The sequence below is a fragment of the Dermacentor albipictus genome, unplaced genomic scaffold, assembly GCF_038994185.2.
Source record: "Dermacentor albipictus isolate Rhodes 1998 colony unplaced genomic scaffold, USDA_Dalb.pri_finalv2 scaffold_30, whole genome shotgun sequence".
Lineage (NCBI taxonomy): Eukaryota > Metazoa > Arthropoda > Arachnida > Ixodida > Ixodidae > Dermacentor > Dermacentor albipictus.
In genome coordinates, this window is record NW_027225584.1 from 882,363 (window position 1) to 910,268 (window position 27,906).

Consider the following 27,906-nt stretch of genomic DNA (forward strand, 5'->3'; position numbering starts at 1 on the left):
TGTCGCCTGTTTAAAGCCCTTTATTTTTTGACAGCCTGTTTGACTTGCCCTGCGGGCTTTGTCTGCGCGGAGAAAAATGTGACACTCTTACGTGCGTAGTGGGTTTACGCCTCAACAAACAGTATGGGGGGGGGCACCGGAGAGTGGTGAACGAGGAAGACGACGTGCGGCTGGCTAGCTGAATCTCGACAGGCACTCAGCTGATCAAGGCCATTGCATCTAACTCTACTCGGCTTGAAAATAAATGCCTTTCGTGGGCGTAACAATATATACATATACGTGTATACACTAGAGATACATGTATAACCATATACATATACAAATACACAATAAAAATACGTGAAATGCTAAACATTTGCTCAGTTTCAAATAACTTTCAAAATAAAAAAATTTGAACTATGTATATGATATACAATGAAAGCATACAATGGACGTTTGCTACTAGAGAGTAAGCAAGAACGACAGGAACAGAATGAGCTATTCTTTAAAAAATAGAAGCCTCTTCAGAGTTTTTTTTATATGAATTAATGGATTTATAACTGTAGGGTAGGCTGTTTCAACTGTCTCTGGGTGTAGCTTCAAGTTCTAAAACTTGATAATGTATTGACTGAATAACATATGTAGTTCCAGTTCTTTTCTGTAAGTAACCCGCGTGCCTAAATTTATAACCACACTCTGGACATCTGTAGGTTTCAAGAATGGCTGAATTGTAATCTTTTATGTTTCTAAAGGGCCCCTCACCAGGCCTGGCCATCTTGAGCTGACAAGTGCAAAGCATTGCACGATAATGATCTTGTCTGCGAAGTACTATTGCATTGCTACGTGCCATGCAAAGATCTGAAATTTCAAACTGAACGCCATTTTCCCTTCTCCTCGCGGCCACTGCTCTGCAAGCCGGAGGACGACGTACACATGCTAGTGCGCCTACGTACACGTGTTTGCACTGTGACGTCACTCGTGGTGACAGGTGACGTCCAGAATTATTTAAGCCAACATCTGTTATTTGTTTATTATGTTGCTTGAATAGACGAATGAAAGCTTAGAGAAATAATAAAACACACAAATCGAATGTCTGCGTGTTTTTTGTTTTACTTCGCACCACAGCAACAGAGGTGTACTTCTGTTTCGTCTGCTTGTTCTTATGTTGTGCACTCACGCATGCAGACACCGCAACTATGTCATTTTTGCTCGTGCTCAGTCTGGCCATGCTATGTAGTGTGGACCAGTTTTTCCTGGACCAACTTTGTCCTGCGCCATCTTGACCAACGGATAGTAACCACATCCAAATCGTGTACTTTGTACAATAGCTCAATACAACGCGAACTCTGCCTAGGCATTTAGCCAGGAGCGACTAAGAGTGAATACGCACTGGCAAGTGTATGCTTGGTCTGACCTTAAGTTTCGATTGGTTCAGGTTAGTTGAGTGTTTAAAACTAATAGAAATCGGAGAGACTATGGCTACGACACTGATATCATATGCAGTGTGATCAAAGTTTCATTCTTACATGGGTGGGCACAGCTGTGGGTTTGCAGACGGTAGTCGTACTTCCGGAAGTTCGCAATTCCTATCGAAATTCGAAACGCAGATTTTGGCTTACTTCAGCCTGTTTATTAAACTGCGTAAAAAAATATACACAGTAACAGTAGGAAGAAGTGCACTGATCCAAACACACTTGCTGACTGATGTCAGCTATTTGCCAATAGCAGCAGCGTATGGGTATCTACTATATGATGAAATCATCATCATCATCAGCCTGGTTACGCCCACTGCAAGGCAAAGACCTCTCCCATACTTCTCCAACTACCCTGGTCATGTACTAATTGTGGCCATGTTGTCCCTGCAAACTTCTTAATCTCATCCGCCCACCTAACTTTCTGCCATCCCCTGCTATGCTTCCCTTCCCTTGGAATCCAGTCCGTAACCCTTAATTAATGACCATCGGTTATCTTCCCTCCTCATTACATGTCCTGCCCATGCCCATTTCTTTTTCTTGATTTCAACTAAGATGTCATTAACTCACGTTTGTTCCCTCACCCAATCTGCTCTTTTCTTATCCCTTAACGTTACACCCATAATTCTTCCTTCCATAGCTCGTTGCGTCGTCCTCAATTTAGGCAGAACCCTTTTCGTCAGCTTCCAGGTTACTGCCCCGTATGTAAGTACTGGTAAGACACAGCTGTTAGGCACTTTTCTCTCGAGGGATAATGGCAACCTGCTGTTCATGATCTGAGAATGCCTGCCAAACACACCCCAGTCCATTCTTATTCTTCTCATTATTTCAGTCTCATGATCCGGATCAGCAGTCACTACCTGTCCTAAGTAGATGTATTCCCTTACCACTTACAGTGCCTGGCTACCTATCATAAACTGCTGTTCTCTTCCGGGACTGTTAAACATTATTTTAGTTTTCTGCAAATTAATTTTTAGACCTACCCTTCTGCTTTGCCTCTCCAGGTCAGTGAGCATGCATTGCAATTGGTCCCCTGAGTTACCAAGCAAGGCAATATCATCAGCGAATCGCAAGTTACTAAGGTATTCTCCATTAACTCTTATCCCCAACTGCTTTCTTTATGGATGACTACGGTGGCTGTGGAGCCGCTATAGATATCTTTCAGTATCTTTACATACGGCTCGTCTACAACCTGATTCCGTAATGCCTCTGTGACTGCTGAGGTTTCGACTGAATCAAACGCTTTCTCCTAATCAATGAAAGCTATATATAAGGGTTGGTTATATTCCGCACATTTCTCTATCACCTGATTGATAGTGTGAATATGGTCTATTGTTGAGTAGCCTTTACGGAATCCTGCCTGGTCCTTTGCTTGACAGAAGTCTAAGGTGTTCCTGATTCTATTTCCGATTACCTTAGTAAATATTTTGTAGGCAACGGACAGTAAGCTGATCGGTCTGTAATTTTTCAAGTCTTTGGCGTCTCCTTTCTTATGGATTAGGATTATGTTAGCGTTCTTCCAAGATTCCAGTATGCTCAAAGTCATGAGGCATTGCGTATACAGGGTGGCCAGTTTTTCTAAAACAATCTGCCCACCATCCTTCAACAAATCTGCTGTTATCTGATACTCCCCAGCTGCCTTCCCCCTTTGCATAGCTCCCAAGGCTTTCTTTACTTCATCGTTTACTTTACTACTTTACTTTACTATATAGAAGCTCAAAAAAGAGCGAGGAGAATGCTTCTGCTGAAAAGAGTGTGTGTAAGAAAACTCCGCTTGACTGCAAAATTTGGCTGAGATGTTCACATTAGTGTATGCTATCTACAGACTAAGTTTTTTACCAAGCCTGAGCGGTGGTTCAGGACCTCTTTAAAGGGATAGAGGACTTAGCTCAACCATGTGCCAAGAGTATAACTCGTACATACCTGAAGGCTTAACAAAAAGGATGCAAATACTATCCCTAATGCAAAAGCTAGTGCAGAAAAGTTTCCAACACTATTACCAGTGTGAAGCATGCACGTGTATGAAATGGTGTTAGTGAGAAGGTTAAAAAACACAGAGTAGATAAACCAATACATTCTGTGCAGCTGGTACACTCACAGGATATGGGTTGACACTGTCGGTAGGCGTCCTCGTCAAGCTGAAGCCCACCTGAAGAACCAGAAACAAGACGTTGTTAGTTTGCGCTGTTAAACTGTCAACAATACCAAAAACAAACTGTACGCTGTCATCAACACACACTACCTGATCTGAGCATAAAGCTGTTATCGAAGCCGAAATGAATCAATAATTCGGGCTGAAGATGTTGTTATTCAAAAGCTTCAGAAAACAGCGGTAAAGGAAACAATGTAAAAACTTTTGAATGAATATTTCGCATTGGTAGTTGTTCATAATGACAGGGTTTACAGTACACACAGACTTAAGAAAATAAGGAACAGGCAGAGACTGAAAGGGCCCCCTCTGCCCATTCTTACTTCAAGTCTGTGCACTGCTCGTGCCGTGAACATCACATGAAGGATATATATACCCCTTGCAAAAAAACCTGTGCTCTAAACAACTGTCACCAGAATGCACAATATGTATCAGCATACAACTAAGCAAGCAATACAATGTCATGTGTACACTGTTTTACTTTTTTTGCTGGAGATCATTTTTCTCCAGATTATCACTGGTATCATGTTATCACTCGGCATAATGTTATGTTATAATGTTATCATGTTATCGCTCAGCATATCATGTTATTGCATGGCATCGCTCGGCATTTGAAATTCTAGAGCTAAATTCTGATTCCAGAGCAAAAGAGTCATGTCTGATCAGAATGAATGTGCAATGTTAATAGCAATGTACATTCTCGAATGCACATGAGCAACAGTGATAGCTTGGGAATTATATGTATTACGTGTATGAATAGCAGATGAAATTGACCAGTGAGTTCAAATTTGATGATCGGTGACTGTGTTTGCCACTATTGCTGTGGTTTAACTGTTGCTTGCCTTTTTGGGTGCAAGTTTGCTCAATAAAGAGTTAGATCCCCAACACAAACTTTTGGCAGTGAATCTGGTTCTTGACCACCCTTACAATCTGACAATAACATTAGCAAGACAACAAGAATCTAAAGAGAACCCTCTTTCAACCCCTTTTAAAAGAGAAATCTAGGCAACGACAAAGCACAGGGTGGTTGCAGCATGGGTGGCACAAAGCAGGACTCACCCTATTGGTGTTTGGTGCAAAGGACAATGCTTCAACCTCAATGTTGAGCTCCCCTCCAACCAGGAAGCCAAATGTGGTGACACTGAAGTACCTCCGTTGCTCGCCCTGCAGTGAAGACACATTGTAATTTACTCATACCAGATATGCACAGGTCGTTGAAAAAAGTTTGTGACACACGAGTGTTGCAATAAAGGTAAATTTTCTGGCTGTCTGGAATGGGAATGGACCAGTGGGGCAGTAGTTCACAAGTTGTTTACATAAGCACAAGCTGCAGCCTTTATTTCAGGGCACAAGCGTTGACTTGTTTCATTAATTTTTGGAGGCAAATGTACACATAAAACATGGGCACAAGGGAACCCACACATGCACACAAACATACAAAAAAAAGGAAAAGAAAAGAAGGAAGACTGGCAGCTGATACCAAGAGGGCCAAATGCAAGACGGGAATGTGATAAAGAAAAAAAGGAGACAAAGAAATTGGTTCAGTGATTTGATTGATGAGTTCAATCACAGGAACCCCCACAGACACCGCAGTTCAGGGCTGTGGATTTATTCTGACAAGCTGGGGTTGTTTATTACTGCACATCTAAAGCTCAGCATGTAACCGCTACTGCACTCTCTGCCCTGGTTGGAATGTGCTGGCGACCGGGAATTGAACACAGATTTGGACTGGGCAGAAAAATGCCATTGCCACCATATCACTGGGCAGGGAAAGATAACACCCAGTGCCAAGACAAGTAAAGCAAACAAAATCCAAATCAACATGATAAGGACAACAGATGAGTCAACAGCGAGTACAAGCAAATGAGCAAACAACATGCTCACACACCACAAGGACTGAACTGCAGCAAAGTTACAATTACTGTCGAGTGGCTGAAGCTGCACTCACAACACATGAAACATCACAAAGCAGCCATAGTAGCTGGCAAAGAGAGTATCTGTGCAAGCCCCTACTGAAACACTCTGCAGGTATCCCCCTTCACTGCCTCCAATCTACTCACACTGCATGCCAACAGCCCCATCCATTACTATTCCACTGAGTACCGCAGGAGTTGAATAACACACATTTTTTTTTTACACCCTTTAGGGCTTTATCTTGTCCCCAAACAATAATCATCTAGCTTGGGGATGTTCCTTGCTTTATCACTCTGCAGCCCTGGTGCAAATTCAAGACCCTCACTCGAACTGATGCAAGAGCTTTAGCCAATGCAACAAAAGACTTTTCAGCCAGGGTCAAGGCTCACACTCATCCTAAAGGAATGGTTTTCATATCCTTAGAGGAGCGCAGCTACTCAAGTTCTCAGCATTTGTAAGTCGACAAACAAACCCAAGTTTTTTTTTTTTTCTTGCAACACAACACACAGCTGAGAAATTCGTGCCCTTTGCACATGAGCTCGATTGATAAAAATTTAATATCCCTAATGCAGCATGCCGTAGCAGAAGACTGGATTGGTATTGACAAACTTGCGTCTTTAGATGTGCGCCTAAAGCATGGAAGATGACCATCTTTGCATTGTGCCCTAGTTAGAATGTGGATGATATACGGGGAATCGAACCTCTGACTGCGTGCTCAGAAGTAGAATGCCACAGCCACAGCAGCAGATATGAAAAGCTACACACCTGGACCATGAGCCGTTTTCTGTTTCAGTTTTACATCTGTATGTGCATCTATCTGTGTGCATACGTGCATGAATTCATTTTTCGTGTTTTTAAAACTTTCATAAGCAGCTCCCCATGCAAGAATACTTCTAAAATGTTACTAGTGGGCTACAGCCCTTAGTGAAACACTCTGCAAGGCAAGCAAAATCCCTAACGACAAATATAAAAACATGCTGATCTCTTCCATCCTGTACAATTGAGGTAAGTAAAGAATATGCCATAAATAGAAGAGCATTCGTTTATCAGGAATGAGAGCACTTGCAGTTAACAGAAAGGCAAATTGGCATTTCTACCACTTTCCAGGTTAACGGGGTTCAAAAACACTTTTCAAACTAATAATAGAATGACATCACTCTTAAATTATGTTGTCTTACGAATGTCCTGGCGAAACATTTTTTTTTAAATCCTTCAAGCACAAGCGAAGTTACCAGACCGACGAACGGCTTTCTTTCTCCTTTCATTTCCACTGGCATGCTGGAACCTACATGCTATAGACGACAACAGGGCACAAGTGAACAGTGCCTTGCTGGTCCTGCCCAAAGGTTGAATGTCTCCGTGGCGATACGACTCATGGCAGCTGCAGTAGCTACACTACACTTTTCATCTCGGAGGCGGTTTGCAGCAACACGCAACTGTCGTGTGTAGGCCTGCAGTGTAAAGATGAAATAGTTTTTCTGCCTCTTTAAGATCGCAGACACATACATATTTTTTTTTATTTTATCATCAGCCTATTTTACGTCCACTGCAGGATGAAGGGCTTTCCCTGCGATTTCCAATTACCCCAGTCCTGTGCCAACAGATTCCAACTAGCACATGCAAATTTCCTGTTTCATCGCCCCACCTAGCCTTCTGCCGTCCTTGACTGCGTTTCCCTTCTCTTGGCACCCATTCTGTAATCCCAATGGTCAACTGGTTATCTAACCTGCGCATTACATGACCTGTCCAACTCTATTCTTTCTCTTAATATCAATTAGATTAACGGCTATACCCGTTTGCTCTCTGGTCCAAACCCCTCTCTTTCTGCCTCTTAATGTTATGCCTAGCATTCTTCGTACCATCACTCTTTGCGCGGTCCTTAAATAGTTCTCAAGCTTTTTTTGTCAGTCTCCAAGTTTCTGCCCCATATGTCAGCACCGGTAAAATGAACTGATTGTACTCCTTCCTTTTCAATGATAATGGTAAGCTTCCAGTCAGGAGCTGACAATGTCTGCCATATGCGCTCCAACCCACTTTTATTCTTCTGTGAATTTGCTTCTTACGATCAGGGTTCCCTGTGATTAATTGACCTTTGGCGTGCCTCATAATCAGAAAGTGGTTTTGGCACGTAAAACCCCATAATTCAGTGATTAATTGACCTAGGTAAACATACTCCTTCACAGACTCTAGAGGTTGGCTGGCGATCCTGAACTCTTGTTCCCTTGCCCGGCTATTCATGATTATCTTTGCCCTCTGCATATCAATCTGCAACTCCACTGTTACACTCTCTCTGTTAAGGTCCTCAATCATTTGTTGTAACTCATCTCCAGTGTTGCTCAATAGAACAATGTCATCTGCAAATCGAAGGTTGTTGAGATATTTGCCGTCAAACCTGACTCCTAAGCCTTCCCAGTTTAATAGCTTGAATACTTCTTCCAAGCATGCACTGAATAGTATCAGAGAGTTTGTGTCTCCTTGTCTGACCCCTTTCTTTATAGCTATCTTCCTACTTGTGCAGAATTAAGGTAGCTGTGAAATCTCTGCAGATATTTTCTAAGATATTTACGTAAGCAGTCTGTACTCCTTGATTACATAATGCCTCTATGACTGCTATTATTTCTATTGAATCAAATGCCTTTTCATCTATGAAAGCCATATATAGAGGCTGATTGTGATTGAGGCTGATGGATTTCAGGATTACCTGATTAACGACATGGATGTGATCCATTGTAGAGTATTCCTTCCTGAAGCTAGCCTATTCCCTTGGTTGACTAAAGTCCAGTGTTGCCCTTATTCTATTGAAAATTATCTTGGTGAATATATTATATAATACTGGGAGTAAGCTAACGGGCCTATTATTTTTCAATTATTTACCATCTACCTTTTTTGTTGATTAGTATAATCTTTGCATTCTTACAGTTATCTGGGAACCTTGAAGTCGACAGACACTTCGTATAGAAAGCCACCAATTTTTCAAGCATTATGTCTCCTCCCTTTTTGATTAATTCGACCATTATTCCATTTTCTCCTGCTGCTTTTCCCCATTTCATGTCTTCCAAGGTCTTTCTAACCTCATCGCTAGTTATAAAGTCTCTGCAACCTGTTCATTACTGCTTCGAATGGAGGTATCATAGCTCCTCTGGGCCCTGTACCAGTCAGTATAAAATTCTTCCACTGCTTTTACTATATCTTCGAAATGCTTGGCGAAATTACCCTGCTTATCTTTCAGTGCATACATCTTGGGTTGTCCTATACCACGTTTCCTTCTCACTGATTTCAGGCTGCATCCATTTTTTACTGCTTCCCCAGTCTTTCTCACGTTATAATTTCGAATATCCCTTATCTTTGCCTTATTGATCAGTTTTGACAGTTCCGTGAATTCTATCTTATCTGTTGAGTTGGACACTTTCATTCTTTGTCGTTTCTTCATTAGGTCCTTTGTTACTTGGGAGAACTTGCCTACTGGTTGCCTTGGTGCCCTGCCTGCCACTTCAACTGCTGCCTCTGAAGCCAGCCTAGTTACGGTTTCACTTATGACCTCTATGTCATAGTCATCTCTCTGTTCTAAGGCTGCATGTTTGTTTGTAAAAACCAACCTAAATTTGTCTGTTTTTATCCTTAGTGCATCTAGGTTGGCTTGTTTCTTCTTGACCAATTTTACTCTTTCTATCTCCAAATTGAGGTGAATCCTAGCCCTCACTAACCAATGACCACTGCACTTTACCCTACCTAACCCTTCTACATCCTGCACTATGGTGGAATCAGGCAGGAAGTATGAAATCAATTTCATTTCTTGTTTCACCACTAGGGCTTTTCCAGGTCCAATTTCTGTTGCTATGCTTCCTGAAGAAAGTGTTCATTATTCACAGCTTATTCCTTTCTGCAAATTGTAACCAGCACCTTTCCGCTAGCGTTCCTAGAATTGACGCTGTAGTTGCCAATTGCTTGTTCACCAGCCTGCTTCTTCCCCACTTTGATTGATGTTTGATGTTTAATGGCGCAAGGGCCAGGTGTGGCCAAAGAGCGCCATGCTAATGTTAATGACTTCGCAGTGGACTGATGGGTTCTGTGTTCTTAATGTGCCATGGCTGTAAAGAGGCCTAAAAGAGTTGATGCAAATTCCATAAAATGAATGAGTAATAAAATTATGGGAATGACTATTGATGTGTACTATGAACATTAGAATGCATTGAGAAAGAATGATGCAATATATAAAATACGCGAGATGCTAAAATTGTCTAGAGCACTTCTGCCTCACCAGGGCCCTTGAAAGCCAAGGACCTAGAGGCATGTGCTATACAAAGAAAACTATCGTAGAGGTATCCTCTGGAAAGAGGATGCACTACGGAATTAATGGCCTTGTCATGTGTAGCACAACATCTTTCAAGTAAGCGAGGACTGCTTTGGTCTTAAAAAACGGCTCTACACCAAGAAACATGGCCGGATGCAGAGGGATATGATGGCTGTATGCAAAAGGAAAATGTTTTCTCCCATCTCTTTCGCCTTCCCGGCTCTCCAGGAAGACGTGGAGGATGGAAAGCCTGTCGCCGCACCTACCACAAGTTGGTGGCTCGTTACCGGTCAGGAGAAAGTTATGAGTGCGAAATGTGTGTCCTATTCTTAGTCTAGTGAATAGCACGTCTGTTCTTTGTGTTTTCGTTGTTGGGTGCCAGAAACCTAACTTAGGCTTAATTACGTGAAGCTTACTACTCGTTTCTGCATCCCACAAGCGTTGCCAGTGGCTTTGCAGTTTGTTTCTGAGGAAAGGCTTCACATCTGTGGCAGGGACTGCAGCAGAACGAATACCCTGCAATGCCATTGATTTGGCCATCTCATCAGCAAGCACATTTCCCTCGATTCCTCTATGGCCAGGAACCCAGCATATTACTACATGTCTATGTGATAAGTAGATGTTACATAAGTGTGTGTAGACTTCATTGAAGACAGGATCTGTATGCTTTTGTAAAGAAATGAGTGCTTTTACAAGGCTTAACGAGTCTGTGAATATGACTGCTCTGTCAAGTTTTAGTTTCTTTAGGTGTTTTACCGCAGACAGTACTGCATACGCTTCTGTAGTGAAGATACTTGTTTGGGGGTTTAACAAGTAAGATTGAAAAAAAGAGGGACCAAGAGCAGTGTAAGATACGCCAACATGTGATTTTGATGCGTCTGTGTAGAATTCGCAGTAGAGCACTTCGATTGAAGTTCACGGAAGTGCATAGCGATTTCGAGGTCAGGAGCATGCTTTGTGACCTCTACAAAGAATATGTCACAGTCTATCGTCTATCACCTGCCACTCCCAGGGTGGTAATAGCTTAGCTGGAGGCATTAGGCGATGTTCGAGAACTGGGACATCTATTTCTGTGCTAAGGTCTCTAGCACGCAGTGGGAAAGGAAGTCTCATAGAGGGTCTCTTCCGAAAAAGTGTTTCACACGTGAAGTCATTAACAGTTGTGAAACACGGAGGTTCCTTATTAGAGCGAACCTTGAGAAAATACGTTAAGCTGATGTATGTTCTCTGAAAATGGAGTGACCACTCATCTGACTCGACGTATAGACTTTCGACAGGGCTTGTTCTAAATGCGCTACTGGCCAGGCGGATACCGAGATGGTGAATGAGGTCTAACATCTTTAGCGCGCTCGGGGTGGCAGAGTGATCTGCAACGGCATCATAACCTAATCTTTATTGAACTAGGCTCCTGTAAATATTCAGTAAACACATCCTGTCGCTACCCCATGTAGTGTGGGATAGGATTTTAAGTAAATTCATTGTTTTTAGACATTTTGCTTTAAGACATTTTATATGTCAGATGAAAGTGAGCCTCGAGTCAAATATTACACCGAGGAATTTCTGTTCATTGTTCACAGGTATTTGTTGTCCGCCCAGTTCTACACAAGGATCTGGGACGAGACCTCTCTTTCTTGTAAAGAGAACACAAGAACTTTTGTGGGGGTTGATTTTAAATCCATTTTGGTCTGCCCACTTGGATACCTTGTTTAAGCCCTGCTGTACCTGTCTTTCCCACACTATAAGGTTGCAGGATTTGAAACCTATTTGTATATCGTCCATGTAGACAGAATAAAAGATGGCCGGTAGCAGTGAAGAACGAAGTGTGTTCATCTTAACGATAAAGAGAGTGCAACTGAGTACTCTTCCCTGGGGAACTCCTGTTTCTTGTATAAAAGGTCGCGATAATACTTTGCCGATTTTCAAGCGGAAGATACGATTTGACAAATAGCTTTCAATTATGTTCAGCATATTTCCACAGATGCCCGTTTCTGACAGGTCTCACAAGATCCCGTAATGCCATGCCGTGTCATACGCTTTCTCCATGTCGAGGAATATCGATAGGGAGAACTGTTTATGTATAAATGCATCGCGGATATTTCCTTCAATGCGCACAAGATGATCGGTTGTCGACCGCCCTTCTCTGAAGCCACACTGATAAGGATCGAGCATATTGTTGAGCTCAAGGAAATGTATAAGTCTGCGATTTATCACTTTTTCAAAAAGCTTACACAGACAATTTGTTAGAGCTATCGGACGATAACTTGCCGCCAAGGAAGGGTCTTTTCCCAGCTTCGGAACAGGAACTACGATCACTTCCTTCCATGTGGATGGGAGGTATCCTGCAGCCCAAATTGTGTTAAAAAGTGCGAGTAGTGTGACTTGCGTGTCAGTATGCAAGTTTCTGATCATGTCATACATGACCCTTTCAGGTTTCGGTGCAGAGCTTTTGCATGTGTTCAAGGCAGCACTCAACTCGGCAATACTGAAAGGCCGGTTATAGGGTTCATTCTCTCCGGATTTTTGTATGATTGGCTTTCATTCCTCTATTTCTCTATGTTTAGGGAAGGATTGGGAATAATGTAGCTCGACACACGCTCAAAGTGCTCCCCTAGGGTGTCTGCCTGTTCTTCTAAGGTATTTACTTGATCGTTCACCAAAGGCAACGGATATATCTGCTAACCTTTAAGCTTCCCTACGCCATTCCAAACTTTCGCCTCCTGTGTGTAGGAACTGATACCTGAAAGGAACCTCACCCAGCTATCTCTCTTCGCTTGACGTTGTATGTGCCTTCCCTGTGACTTTATGTGTTTAAATTCAATAAGATTTTCTGCATTCAGCGACCTACGCAATATTCCCCATGCTTTATTCTGCCTCTTTCGCGCATTTCTACAGTCATCATCCCACCAGGGAACACGTCTTTTAAGTGAACCACCATTTGTTCGCGTGATAAACTTTTCAGCAGCATCAATAATAAAAGCAGCAAAATATGCGACAGCTTCATCTATATTAAGATTGTTTATAAAATCGAGTGGTAAATGAGCCGATTCTTTAAAATGCTCCCAGTCGGCCGATGCGGATTTCCAAATGGGAAACTGGGAAGGGTTGTCATGCAGAGTTATTGATATTAAAGTTATAGGGAAGTGCTCACTTCCAAAAGAATTCTTGATCACATTCCATTCAAGATGAGGTAGAAGGAAGTAGAGCCTATTGCTAGGTCTACAGATGAATATGAATTGTGTTGAAGGCTGTAATATGTTGGTTCCTTCTCATTAAACAAGCAGGCACTAGAGGTCACAATAAAATTTTCAATAAGTCGGCCTCTTACGTCACTCGCAGCGCACGTCTCCCCACGTGTTGTGGGCGTTAAAATCGCCCACAACTATGTAGGGTTCCGGGAGCTGATTTATGAGATTATAGAAATCGGCTTTTTGGAGGTGATAGTTTGGGGACATATATATATGGTACAGACAGTTACCAACTTATTGAAAAGAATCCCTCTAATAGACACTGCCTCGAGGGGCGTCTGTAAGGCTACCTGGCGACAAGCTACAGCCTTGTCTGCAAGGATTGCTACACCGCCGGACGAGGTGTTAGCCTCATCACGATCCTTGTGGAAAATGGTGTACTGTCGGAGGAAGTTTGTGTGTTTTGATTTTAAGTGTGTTTCCTGTAAACACAGCACTTTTGGATTGTGTTTGTCTATGAGTTCTTGTACATCATCAAGGTTTCTGAGGAGACCTCTCACGTTCCTTTGAATAATCTGTGTATCCATATTGGAAGTAAATTGGTGCTGTGTGTACGGAAACGAAAGTGATGCCTTAGATTACAGAGCTCCTTCGAGGCCCTGTAATCGGGGTTTTGCCCTTTCTGAAGCATTCGAGGGAGCCTCGCCACTCCTTAGGCGTTTGGTGCGCCTTGAATACAGGTGTAGTGTCCATTGCCCCTTGTGATGCGCCGCACACGTGCTCTTGCGAGCGAGAAGTTTTCCCAGAGAGTCCTGCCCCAGAAGGCAAGACCCCTGCGCCCACCAGCACAGAGGTCGATGGGGCTCCCTCGGGGATTTGGCTGCGCTGGCTGTTGCCAGCGCTGGAAGGGGCTGGGGAGGTTGGGGTAGCCTCGGCTGCATCCACATTCGGGGTCGATGGTCCCTTCTGCTGGGTTGATGGAGCGTCGCTAGCTGCAACTGTCGCGGGAGCAGATGGCGTAACTGCCGACTCGCAGCTTGTGGGTCGGACAGCCGCTGGAAGCCGTTGTGTCGCTGCCCCCTGATGCGTCACATCGGCAAAGGTTTTCTTGGGCAGGTATGAAACCCGCTTGCATGCCTCCTTGAGGAGGAGGAGGAAGTAAACTTTATTACTCTAGAAAGAGTAATTCAGCGGTCGTGCCGGATGTCTTGATCTTCTTGGTTGATGAAGATCTCCGGCCTGCATGGTTGGCGCCCCTATTCCAGGGCACCACTGAGCGTGGCTGCTCGTCGGGCATGATCCACCAGCTTCCGTTGGAGGCTAGGGTCGCCGCTGGAGAGCACGCTCTCCCACTGCTCCGCACTCGGATTTTCTATTTTGTGGAATTCCTTATTTGTATTGCACTCCCATGTGATGTGATAAAGTGTGGGTATTGCACCACACCACGGGCATGTGTCCCTGTATTGACTTGGGAACATTTTGCATAGTATATGTAAATTTGGGAAAGTTCCTGTCTGCAGCTGTCGCCAGTAAACTGCCTGTTGTTGAGTGAGTGTATTGTGGGGCAGGGGATATCTGATTCTCGTCCCTCTATGGTAATTTAGTATGTCAGAGTACGTTGGGATCACTGTCACGAAATCCTCAGGATCTCTATTTAGGTCCGCTCGGTTTGCATGCTCGCGAGCGATCCTATCAACCCTTTGGTTGCCCTCAATCTCAGTGTGCCCAGGTACCCAAAAGATGGTGTGTCTGATGCGTTTATTCTGTTGGCCAGCGCGGAGGAAGATTTGGAGCGCTTTTTGACCGATTCTGCCATTAATGTAGTTTCGGCATGCTTCCTTGGAGTCGGTTAGTATTATAAGGGATCTATTTGTGCGGTAGCCCTCCACAGCTGCTAGAGCAACAGCCATTTCCTCTCCCTCGGTTACCGTACAATCCCGTGCCGACGCGCAAGCGATTTCCCTATAGTCCGAGTCTATTACTGCCGCGACAACTCTTTGTTGTGTTTCCCGTCGTTCTCGAGGATACACCGCGGCGTCCGTGTATACTGTGTTCGCTTTTGTTGCTAGGTATTTTTCCACATATTCTGCCCTAGCGTTCCGCCTGGCTGTGTGTAAATTTGGGTCCATGTTTCTTGGTAGGGACCCTACCTTGATGGTGCTGCGATACACATCGGGTAGGTTTGCCGTTCTTTGTTCTTGCCTTTCAATTTCTTTGTGCCCCAGTTTTTTTAGGAGCTTTCTGCCCGTGGTAGTCTTCTGGAGTCTGAGTAGCTGCGACCCTAATTGTGCTTCTCTGAGCTCCTCGAACGTGTTGTGGAGTCCGAGGGCCAGGAGCTTCTCTGTCGAGGTGTTGGCCGGCAGGTGAAGCGCTGTTTTGAATGCTTTTCTTATGATGGCGTCGGCCTGATCCCGTTCGCCTTTGTTTGTGTTGTAATATGGGAGGGCGTACGTAATCCGGCTGATTATGAGGCTCTTAACCAGCTTGACTGTATCTTCCTCCTTCATGCCGCTTCTTTTTTGCGAGACGCGGGTGATCATACGTGCCACCTGTGCCGTCGCTTGCTTGAGTAGGTTTATGGCGTGTGTGCAGCGTTGATTGCTCTGCACCCACATTCCCAGAATCCCGACGGCTTCTTTTTCTGGTATCTTTTGTCCTTGTAGGGTGACGCTGATTTGTTCTTCCGAGCGTTTTCCTCTTCTGACTCTCAGGAGCTCTGATTTCTCCGTGGAGCAGGCGAGGCCTCTTTCCCTAACACATTCTTCCACGCATGTTGCTGCGGCTTGTAGTCGTTCTTCTTTTTGGCTGAGCGAGCCTTGGTTAGTCCAGACGGTGATATCGTCAGCATAAATGGCGTGATGTATGCCGTCGATTTCTTCCAGCTTCCGGGCTATCCCTATCATGGCAATGTTGAAAAGGATCGGTGAGATCACGGATCCCTGCGGGGTTCCTTTGTTAGGCGTGTGGAACTTGTCTGTCCGCAGGTCTCCTAACCCCACCGTGGCTGTTCTGTTTGATAGGAACGCTGTCACGTAGCCGTGGATTCTTCTTCCGCTGTTGAGATCATCCAGTCCCTTGAGGATGGACGCGTGGCTGACGTTGTCGAACGCCCCTTTGACATCGAGTGCCATTATTATGTTTTCTCCGTTGTAGGGGATGTTGCTTAGAACCCCCTCTTTAATTTGTAGTAGGACGTCTTGGGTTGATAATTTGGTGCGAAAGCCGAACATACTGTGGGGATACAGATCTTCATCTTCCATGTATTGTTGTAGCCTCCTTGTCACGATTCGCTCGAACAACTTGCCAAGGCACGAAGTGAGTGATATCGGCCGTAGGTTTTCTACTAGTAGCTTTTTCCCTGGCTTGGGGATCATAACTACTTCTGCATGTTTCCATTGCTCTGGCAGTGTCCCCGCTTCCCAATGTGTATTGAGGAAGTTCGTCAGCTGTGTGACCGCCTCATCACTTAGGTTTCGGATTAGGGCATTTCTAATCTTGTCCGCGCCTGCTGCTGTGTTCCGGGTCGATGCCTTAACTGCTGCGAAAACTTCCTCCTTGGTGATGGGTCTGTCTAGGTCGGGGTTTTCTTCGCCTCGGTATCTCTCCGTGTACGCTTCGGGTTTATCTTGTCCGTAGCACTTTACACGGACTTTTTCTAGTAGCTCTTCTTCTGTCCCTTCAAATTGGTGTACTAGTCTTTGGATGGCCTTGTTACTTTCTGACTTGGTCTTGGTTGGGTCCATTAGAGCCTTGAGGATACGCCAGGTCTTTGCGGTGCTGAGGGTTCTATTCAGCGAGTCGCTAAACTTTTGCCAACTTTGTCGTGTGAGTTGGGCTGCGTATTCCTCTGCCTCCTTGGTAACCTCTGCTATCTTCTTCTTTAGCTTCTTATTTAGCCGTTGTTTTTTCCACCGTTTGGTTAGTCCACGCCTTGCCTCCCATAACCTGAGGAGTCGCGAGTCCACCTCCGGTGTTTGCTCTGACCTTTCGACCTCCTGGGTGTAATGTTGTTGTATTTCCTTAAGTTGTTTGCACCATTCCTCTATGGAAGTTATCCCACCCTCCATGTGCTTGCATTCTTTGCGAAAAGCGTTCCAGTCCGTTATTTTGGCTGTTCCTATCTTGCGCTTGACGTTCTCTGCTGACACTTGCGTTCTTACAAGGAAATGTTGAATATGTTCTCTTTTACTTTGATCGTTACAATTTCTTTTTCTTTTTCATCACAGTTTACACAATGGAGAGTGTTCTCGCAAGCTTCAGAGGTATGTTCATAGTCACTGCATTTCGCACAGGTTTGGCGGCCTCAGCAGCTCTGCGAATTGTGGCCGAAACGTTGGCATTTGAAACATCTGAGGGGGTTGGGCACATATGGCCTAACACGGAGCTTGATGTACCCTGCCTCGATTGAGTCAGGCAGGACACTTGAACCGAAAGTGATTATTAAGTGTTTGGTTTGGATTTCTTTGCCATCTCGCCTCATCTTAATTCTTTTGACATTCATAAAATTCTGTTCACTGGAGCCCCCCAAGAGTTCAGCCTCAGTGAGCTCCAGCAAATCATCGTCCGAGACAACGCCGTGGGTGGTATTCATCGTGCAGTGCGGGGTTACTCCTACTTGGGTCTCCCCAAATGATGCCAGTTTAGGCAGTTTCTCAAATTGCTTCTGATCGCAGAGCTCAAGAGGAGGTCACCGCTAGTCATCCTCGACGCCTTATAACGTGGACCAAAAACTTCGGTAAGAGACTTCGATACAAGGAATGGTGAGATTGTTCGCACTGGGTTATAGCTGGTTTTTCAGAATGGATCACACGGAAACGAGGGAAATTGTGGACTTGGCGTCCAAAAAAACTGAAAGACCTTTTCGGTGCGCCCTCGTTTCTGAGGGCGATCAGGGAGTTTAGTAAAAGCATTTTCCATAAGTAAGTTGGGTTTTCGGCCGCGATGTCAACCACCCACCATGAAGCCCAACAGGGGGACGTGACAGAAGTTCCTGCTAGAGAAACCCTGCCAACAACAGCGGTACGTCGCTGCTATAACCAGATACAGCATAACCAAGGCTGGCTAGCCACACAAGGTTAAACCTTGCCGCTGGGAAACTAGGAAGTGAGAAGTGAAGAGAAGACAGGAAAGATGAAAAAGGCGAGAGAGAAAGACGAAGATTGGAGAGGAGGACAGGAAAAGGCGACTGCCGATTTCCCCTGGGTGGGTCAGTCCGGGGGTGCCGTCTACGTGAAGCAGAGGCCAAAGAGGTGTGTTGCCTCTGCCGGGGGGCCTTAAAGGTCCGAACACCCGGACCTGGCGTCGGCTCAACCCCCAGGATCCCCCTTTCCTCGTATCATGGCTAAGCCATGCACGGCTACACGCGGGAGGGTCCAACCCCCGTGTGCTCAGGTGCGTGGTGTTGCAACACACCAAACGGCTGCTTACGCAGACGCCCCTGTGGAGTTCCCCACTTTTGCACTGAAATTGCCCATTACTGCAGTATACCGAGTTTATTTATTCTTTATTTATTTATATTTATTTATTTATTATTTTTAATTTACTTAACTTAAATAAGCAACAATTCTATTACAGATAATGTTCTCGAAATCATGAAAACAGCCAACAGATGCTGTGGGTCCAGCTGCTTCAGATGACACTGAATAAGGACATTGAGGAGGTGACACTGCTGTTTTTGACATGAGATTGTAAACTCCCTCCTGCATGCAGTGCAATAATATTTGGTTTGCATGTTCAACTCAGCCTTGTGGACACATCGACAACATTTTCTTAATCATCATCATCATCATCATCATCAGCCTATTTTATGTCCACTGCAGGACATAAAATACTATGTTCAAGAAATGTTTCACGGCTCCTTTAAAGGACCCCATCACCAGGAGTTATCAAAAATTTTGGTTATGAAGTAGAAAGTGTAAAGCATAGTCCAGGAAGTGCTCTACTGCAAATATTTAACACTTTCGTTACACACCTACAGAAATAAATTGTTCAATTTGACTGACAGTTTTTATACACATTGCTAAACATTTCCATTGGAATTCTACTTGCAACATCACTGCACCTCCTGAAATGACAACTGAAATTTAGCTATTTGTCAAATTTGACAATTTTTGGAGGATTGGGGAGTCTGGAAAAATAAAACTTCGACAGGAGGTATCCTCAAAACTACTAGCCTCCAGTGCTACAAGCACTTTAATAAAAAGACACACAATGTGCATTTTGGTCAACTCTACAACATAATTTTTAAATGACAGCAGCAGTGAAGACACAGAAGCTTCTCTCAGGTTAATTTCCCAATCTGATGCATAGGTTGCTTTAACAATGTCTCAAACAACAATAGATATCTGCTCATGAGTGCAAGTTATTTTGATAACTGTATTTGACTAATACCAAATGAAACTTTATTTTACCAGCGAGGGTTGCTTTTATCCATCAGCGCTTCAACAGCATCTGTATAAATTATTTTGAGCAATCCTTCCCGTTGTGTGGGGTTTTCACTCGCACAAGAGCACACAGTTGACTTCAGATTGACCTTCAGCCGAAGCTTGACTACCTGTCTAATCTCTTACATTTTGAAAACTGCTTGTACAAGTGCCTTTTCTTATTGAATACTGTACAATACTGTGCAATACTCCACATTACTATACAGCACTGTACAGTGACTGAATAAATCATGTGGAGGCTCCAGCACCAGTTAAACACATTTAGACCACCTTGCTCACCCAGAAAAGCTAATCAAATGAAACAATTACGTATGAGGTTTCTGCTTGCTCTGACATGACAACCAGTGCCTGCTGCAATGGGCAAAAAAAAAAATGCTCCCTGTACTATAGGAATTTACTTGCTTCCACATTTGCAAAGCTTGTGTGTTCCTGCATAGCATGAGCATCACTACGGCTAGTATTGACGCTAAAAAAATTTCAAAAAAATTTTTTTCCTGATGTGACTTACAGAAGCTAGGAACTAGGAACCAAGTGCATAGTTTGTATTTGTATTAATTCAGATTTTTAAAATTCTCAGTACTTATACTAAAATAGCAAATTATTTTCACTCGTGTTCCTTGGGGTGATTTGTTTAAGTTGTACATAAGGATTCTAAAAAATTGTCTGAGCAATTATTACTGCTGTACATCTATTCAAGACTTCATGATAATTTGGATAAGTGGATGTATTGCTGAATATGGCACGACTACTACATCTTGAAATAAAATGCTAAAACATAAAAGCCCCGAAATTGAGCCCACTTTTAGCGATAATGAATGAGTCGGGAAAAAAAAATTTGCAGCAGCTGAGGCAGAAGGAAATGAAACATTGCGAGGCCACGGTGTGAGGAGTCCAGCTACACTTTCCACAGCAGAAGTTGGCTCCTATTGTTTTGATCTGCCCCTGCCAGTGACATTCTCCAACGTCAGAGCCGAGAGGGCCCATGTGACATATGCACTTCAATCCCCAACTTTATTCTAATGCGACTAGCATTCCTTGGACACTTCACCCAGTTTGCAATATGTATGTCTGTTTCTTTGTCGATATCTAACCCTTTTCACTCCAACTTCGGTCACTGGGTACTCCATGGCCTATTTGGCAGAGCATCAGGCTGCTGTGCTGAAGTAACTGGTTCTGAAGCCAATTGTTGCACCAGCATCAATCCCTAGGTATGTCTTTTTTCAATGAAAGAAAAAGAGAAACATTTCTGCAGTGCCGGGCGAGATTAACCTTCGTCATATATATTCGGACACACACCACGCACAGACTTCGTGGCAGTGCCGCAGCATATCCAGAGAGAAGTGCAACAGAAGAGCCCGGCTGTAGCACACACCTGGCACTTGAAACATTTCAGAGGTGGTAACATGGTATGTCACTACATTGCTTAAATGCTAATTGTATTAACATCGACAGTCATCCTGGGATAGTCTCTGCTAGAATTTTTTTAAAGTATGAACTGCTTTTAGCTCCTGTTGTCAGTGACCTTCAAGTGACCTTGAGCCAGAAGCCAGAGCTGTCACCTGGGCACTGAAACAAGAACATCCGGGCAAGTTGCAAGAACAAAACGAGATCCCCCAACCTTTTGTAAAGGACTGCATTACATACTCTAGTTACTCCCAAACAATTCACAAAAAATATTGCTTCCGAGTTCTTCCTAAAGTTTGTTCACAAAATCACTCAAACTGTAACTTGTAGCATGCTGAAGTTTTATTTGTACTTTCTAGTGCTGATGTTTGAAAAGGCAGATACAGGACACTATACACTTGATTGTCATCTTTTGGCACTGAAACAGAGTTCTGTGCTCTTTTCAATGCCAGCAGTCCGTGAGGCCCGCGGCGCATCAGGCACGCTGGCAGCATCCGGCGCACCGTGTATGGCTGTTTGACCAAGACGAGACTTACAATGAGGTTCTGTCTGTGACAGGAAACTATTGTGCCCATGTGGACCAATGCACAGTATTGCATGCTGCGGTGTGGTGGGGTGTGCCCTTGCGAACATGCATTACGCCCATTTCGAAATTGTGGCTAGTGTCATCTCCCTCCAACCTGCTTTGCCAGTTGCCAGTTCATGCTTACATAGATAGACCCTCAATTACGGGAGAACAAGTAATTTTTGTCCTGCCTTTCTTGCTACATCGCGCATTTGCAAAGGTCTTTTTGCATGCTCAATGTTTCATGGAAATCCCCAAGTTGTTTGCACTGCTGCTGGCTAATGTCCTGGAGGCACTGCGCCTCTCATGCAGAAGTGCCATAAGTGCAACGTGACTCTGTTGGTAGCGGATAGAGCTTTCCTAGAAGGAAGTGCTGGCCTTTGCACAAATTTCCAACTGTTGTTACAGAGTACAGGCACCCAAATCTTTAACTGGTGTGCGGGAGCGGCGACTTTTCCGGGCGTCAGCACCGTATGACGCGGCGAGGCTGGAAACAGCCTAGTAGACGATGGGCCCAGCTGAGCGCGCTTTGTCCGCATGCGCTTAGCCTCAGACTGTTTCCAGCCTCGCCCCGTCAAACGGCGCTGACACACGGAAAAGTCGCCGCTCCCGCACACCAGTTAAAGATTTGGGCGCCTGTACATGAGAGTAATACTTTGCAGGCAGGATTGTCACTGCACAATGCAGGCACTGTGCCTTCTGTCTGCAATGCCTAAACCTGGTAAGGGGTCTTTTAAGTTAGGCAAGCAAAGTTTTGAAAGACCATCATTACTCCCAAACACAAAGTAAAGTGAATTCCATATCATTTAACAAAAGTTTACTCTCCAATCGCCTCCTCAAACTCTCACTGAGGGGAATGTTTATGCTTAATTGATCCTTCCCCCTGAATGACCAGAGGTTCTGTGAAGCATGTCTGAGTATTGGGGTGGCTAATAGCATGGTCAAGTTGGTGTGAGTGGAAGGTGTTACATCATACCAGTACTCTAGGTTACCTCTGTAGAAACCTTTTTACACTACCATCTTCAGCCAAACTATTTTTATGCACTACATACATTCGCCCACAGCTTGAATATGCATCGGCATGGAACCCCCACCAAATTACATTAACCCGATGCACCAGGCTATACAAAACTACACCGCCTGTTTTACCTATCTAATTACCACAGAACATCCAGCGTAATCTCGCTGAAAGCATGATTACAACTTCCTTCACTTGCCGCTCACAGGAAATATTCTCGCCTATGTTTTACCATAAGATTTACTATCATAACCCATATCTGTTTTCATTGTAGATACATGCTGCACCTTTCATATCAGTGCACCTCGACCACCGTCAGAAGGTTCACATTCCCAAAAGTAACAAAGTTACCCATTCATTGTCCTTTTTGGCTAAGACTGCAAGAGGTTGGAACCCACGAGGTTGGGTCTACAACGGATATCCGTGACCCCATAGGTTTTAAGAATGCCTCGTTAACAGCTGACTAACTGGTCTTTAACTATTGTGCAAATCCATTCCTTATTGTATTTCTGCGTGCTTATATATTTATTGTTTACATTATTGTAATTCTGTGCTTAGTTGCTTACGTACTGCTGCTATATTGTTTAACCCATGTTATTTTCTCAATTATTCCTTGCCTATTATCAGATTGATATATTCATGTACGATTGCCCCTCCCCTCTGTACCATACTGTGTAACCTGAGGGTAAAAATAAATAAATAAATAAATAAATAAATAATAAACAAATAAATAAATAAATACACTGTCTAAGAGCAGAAACTCGAAGCCCACATCATAGGACCTAATAGCTTTATTGATAATACACGAATTTAACATCCCAAGAAGAAGTGGGAGGCAATGGAAAAAATCCGAGGGCATCTAAGCACTTCTTAAACGCCACTGAGCGGTCCTACGAGTTATGAACTCCTTGCAGGCAAGCGAGTGCATTGAGATGCTTGGAGTGTTTTGATTTGGCCTTACCAAGGCACAGTTAGAACGCAGGTGAGAGCGTGCGTGAACAAGGAACGCATGGATAACAGAGCTTCCAAGAGTGAGGATGATGTGGTATGCAGCGATACCCACTTCTGTCATGCAACACCTGGCGCGCTATTGCAGCGGCAGGTGTCCCCTTTTGCTCGCTCTGCTTCATCGAGGCGCGCTCATGAAGTGGGAAATGAGGTGTCATTGTGCTCGTACAGCCAACAGACACTGGCTTTTTTTGCTCAATGGGCCATTTGATGCTTTCACATAAAAAAAGAATGAAAAAAAAACGTTTTTTTAAATCATCAACTTGAAACAAAAATGGAAATATGTATTTAACTGGCCCTACACTTACACCAACATTTTAAAAGGAAAGCTTCGAGGCAATAAACCCCATCACATATACTGGTTGGTTCAGCAAAGAGAAAATGATAATTTTTGCTGGCCAAGATACGTAGTTGTGGTAGACATAATAATTTGTGTGATAATTATCACTTAAATTATTTCCATTAACTGATTTCATTAACTCTGATACATGCACTAAAGCTGCATGTCAGTGCACGAGCCATAGTTACAAAGCTTGACTCCTCAAATTAGTGCCAGTTTTGAAACTAATGTCCCCAAATTTGAAACAAAATTATTTAATTAAATTCTGGGGTTCTATGTGTCAAGACCACAATATGACTATCAGGCATGCTATAGTGATGGACTCCTGATTAATTATGAACACTCAGGGTTACTTAATATGCACCTAAATCTAAGTATGCAATGTTTTTGCATTTCACCCCTACTGAAATTCGGCTGACGTGGCCGAGATTGAACCTGCGACCTTAAGCTCAGCAGCACGCCACAGCCACTAAGCTACCACAGCAGGCTGCAACGAAATGTTATTGGTGTTCTAAGGAACTCCTACCAGCAATGCTTTCTTTAGGCAATTGAGGACAAAGCTACATGGAACCAATGTATTTATTCCCTGATTTAGGGAATAAATACTGTGAAACTGGTGCTACTGTCAGGATATTTATCAAGAGGACATGCATTGAGCAATGATCAGCTTCAATTCCCCAACTGCAATGTGTGTGCTAAAGTTAGCAATTTAAAGAAGTTTATCAGTGAGAGTTTGCTAATCAAGGAGCACAGCAGCCAATGTCGAACAATTTTTGGCATCTGCCGCCACCACAAATCAGTCCAGAAAGAACTGTGACTTTATTTAGGAATACCCAACTTAAATTATTTTGAGACCATTATCGCTGAGACACCTCGTGTACAGTGTACTATGACTGATAATTATATGAAGTGATTCAACTAGCATGCACTCTTACGCCTAGTATGAGTAAGGGAGAACAAGGGGAGGGCGGGAGATGGAAATTCAAGACGATGAGGAAAATGAGAACAAGGTTTACCTTGTACTTGTTTTGCTCATAGTTTGAGGAAGATGTCAATTGAGAAGCTTGATTAATTGTGTCGGCTAGGCGGCAGCTACTGGCAAGAGAGGGCTTCGGAGGGGCTGCATGTAATGGCCCTTGAGTGAATTGCTTACATGCCTCCAGATGTCCATGTACCACAATGCTGCAACCATACAACTGCTGCTGCGTAGGCAGATGTGCACACAATGCAGGAACTTTAGCCTTTCTGTCGGACGTCTATCATTGGTTTCAAGACATGAAACATGCCCACCGTGCTTTTTGAACAAGATGAAAAGCTCCTTGCTGACGAAGCCATTCAAAAAGCTGCTGTTATGTCTGCAGTCTGCAGCAAGGACAGTCAAGCTGTGGTCATACAACTGCTGCTGCGTAAGCAGACGTGAACACAATGCGGAAACTTTAGCCTTTCCGCGAAACATCTGTCATCTGGTTAAAGACGTGAAAATCATACCCCCTGTGCTTCTTGAACAAGATGAGAAGTTTCTGACAGAAGAAAGTATTCAAAAGCACCAGCTGTTGTGTGTAGTCTGCAGTAATTACATCCATTCCCAAGGTACTAGTGATACAGTTCAGAGGATGGTGAAATATCCTAGAATTAATCCGAAGAGAAGACACAGGTGAAACATCTATAAATATTACCAAACAATACCCATCACCAAATGCTACGTCAGAGTGAAATTTAGCGAAATGTAGGAAGTAGAACGCAGCGTGTTCCAATATGTCAATTTTAGTGTTATGTTTACTTATGGCAACTAGGAAGAAATTAATCACATTGTTGCTAAAGTTTTCAGCTTGATAGAACAGAGTCGACGACTTGAACTGTTAGAAAAATATTTACATTGCTAATAGTGACTACTTGATTCGAACACCAAGAGCACAATGTTCAATTTGTTATTCCAAAGATCCAAATACTTTCACAGCCTATTCAGCACCTGTTTCGTTTCTCTAATGAAGCACAGGTTACCTGCTCTACACATCACACGGTTTGCCCAACCACACTTCTCAATTTTAACTAGAATGTCATCTACCCATCGCCCTCTGCTCCTCATTGCATTGCTTGCCATTGCTTGCTGCACGATCCTTCGCCTCTCCTCAAGCTTGTTTGCTATCCTTAAAAGTTTCAGTGATGTGATGAGTGTCCCTATTCACATCCAAAGCAATGGTGCACTTGACGTGCATTTTGAATTGGTCATATAAAAGGTGCTGTAATTAACTATTTGTGGTGCTCTTGGAGAATCGAGACTCCATACCATAATTGTGGAGTCAACAGCTATACCTAAAAAAGTGAAAGAAAAAAAAACGACCAAGCATTTGTGTTTGTACTCCTAAAGGGACCACGAAACAATTTTGCACAAACATACCGAGTCATTGGGATAGGTCCTTCTGAACATTAAGTACTGCATTTAAGCGTGCCACATAAAGTGTGTAATTTATTATGAGGTTTTAAAACCATCTATCGCTACTATCACAGCGGCGCCGCTCCCTTGAGCTTTCAGCCACCCTCTCACAAGTGGCGTAATTAGACCAACTGACATCAGTTGGGTGAGCTATCCAACAGGCTATCCAGCTTGCATCTATAATTTTTCTAACATTATGTTGAACAAGTGTTCTAAATAGTTGGAATGTTGGTAAACTTGTTTCTATAAAAAAAAGTAACAGAAAGAGAATATACAACGACAATTTATCACTACACTTAAGCTCTTCCAGCACACAGCAACTGTCATCTGCTTTTGTAACATTCTCCGTGTAGATGTGACCTGCATGGTCAGTGTTGCTCATGAGCTTTTCTTTTATGAGCACTATAGATCACCCTAGTTACATTGTAGGCTACAAATCTAGTGAGTAGTGATATGTCAAGCTGCAACATCATGTCCCAAAACAAGGCAACGTGGAAGTGGAGTGGCTGCAACTCATTGGGCTGTCAGCACCAGATCGGCACCAGCATCTATGCATTGGCAGCCATCATTTCATGCCGGAGGATTACTACCACACTAGAAAGTTTAACGTGTCTGGCGTCTGTTTAGCGTGTCTGGTGTAAAATGCCTAGTCCCAAGTGGACTGGGCATTTTACTGGATGAACAGAGGTGCAAATGTGAATGGCCTGCACGTTGCAGCCACCTGGTGGCACAGAGCTCAACCAGATGAACACAGACCTAATATAGTGGTAACCAAACGTATTCTACTTTGCTGCTGGTGTAAATTTTTCACAGGAACATGATCATGAACACATTGTCGTTTGAACTGTTTCAAATGTTTGATACTTGCTTACAGCAATATTAGGTCTGTGTTTGGCTGGTTAAGCTCTACGCCACCAGGTGGCTACATAATGCAGGCTGCTCACATTTACACTAAAGCTCCTTCATCACATGAATAAAGGGAAAATGAGACATCTACCCAAATGTAGCTAAGTGCTACAAAGGAAACCCAAACGGGTTCCTTGAAAGAAAAACTTCACAGTTGAAGAAAAATTCATCCTGGTCCGGGACTTGAACCTGGGACCACCACCTTTCCGGGGCAGCCGCTCTACCATCTGAGCTTCTGAGTTGTTGATAAATACGACTTCGCCTGCCATCTGCTAGCCACCTGGTTACCTCAGATGGTAGAGCGGCTGTCACGAAAAGGCGGTGGTCCCAGGTTCGAGTCCCGTACCAGGACGAATTTTTCTTCAACTGCGAAGTTTTTCTTTTGAGAAACCCGTATGGGTTTCGTTTGTAGCACTTAGCTACGGTTGGGTGGATGTCTCATTTTCCCTTTATTCATTACTTCTCTCCACCTTGCGGGCTTCTGTAGAACTATCACATCAAACTCCTTCATCACAGCGGCAGTAGTATGGAGGGGCTTTAGTTTATGCCTCCGCCCGTACGGCGAAATGCCCACCTCTCCTGCAGTTACTGGAATGCCGGACACAGTTGGCGCTGCAAGAGAACACTCGCAACACGTGCTGCTTGGATAGCTCTCACTGGGGATCGACGGCCAGGTGGCTAGTGGAGAGTTTGGAGAGGCTTTGTGAGCTGGCTCCAAGACAACCGGAAGTAGTCATCACAACATCACATCATGATGCAGAGCCAGTGAAGGCAGAGCTCAGCCCTGATCACTCAGCA

General features: G+C 43.8%; 1 protein-coding gene across 3 annotated transcripts in view; it reads right to left on the reverse strand.

Moving 5' to 3' along the window:
* Positions 1–27,906, reverse strand: part of LOC135908428 (protein GPR107) — a 212,254-nt gene that overhangs the window by 166,069 nt on the left and 18,279 nt on the right. For 2 of the 3 annotated variants that reach the window (XR_010566324.1, XM_065440203.1), the window contains exons 2-4: positions 4,660–4,764; positions 3,550–3,600; positions 1,506–1,565 (exon numbers count right to left, since the gene is read on the reverse strand). Coding sequence is in view for 2 of the 3 variants with exons in the window: in XM_065440203.1 (XP_065296275.1) it covers positions 1,506–1,565; positions 3,550–3,600; positions 4,660–4,764 (216 nt within the window). In the remaining variant the exon portion in view is untranslated. The remainder of the gene's footprint in view (positions 1–1,505; positions 1,566–3,549; positions 3,601–4,659; positions 4,765–27,906) is intronic. The other variant, XM_065440204.1, reaches the window with a different exon arrangement.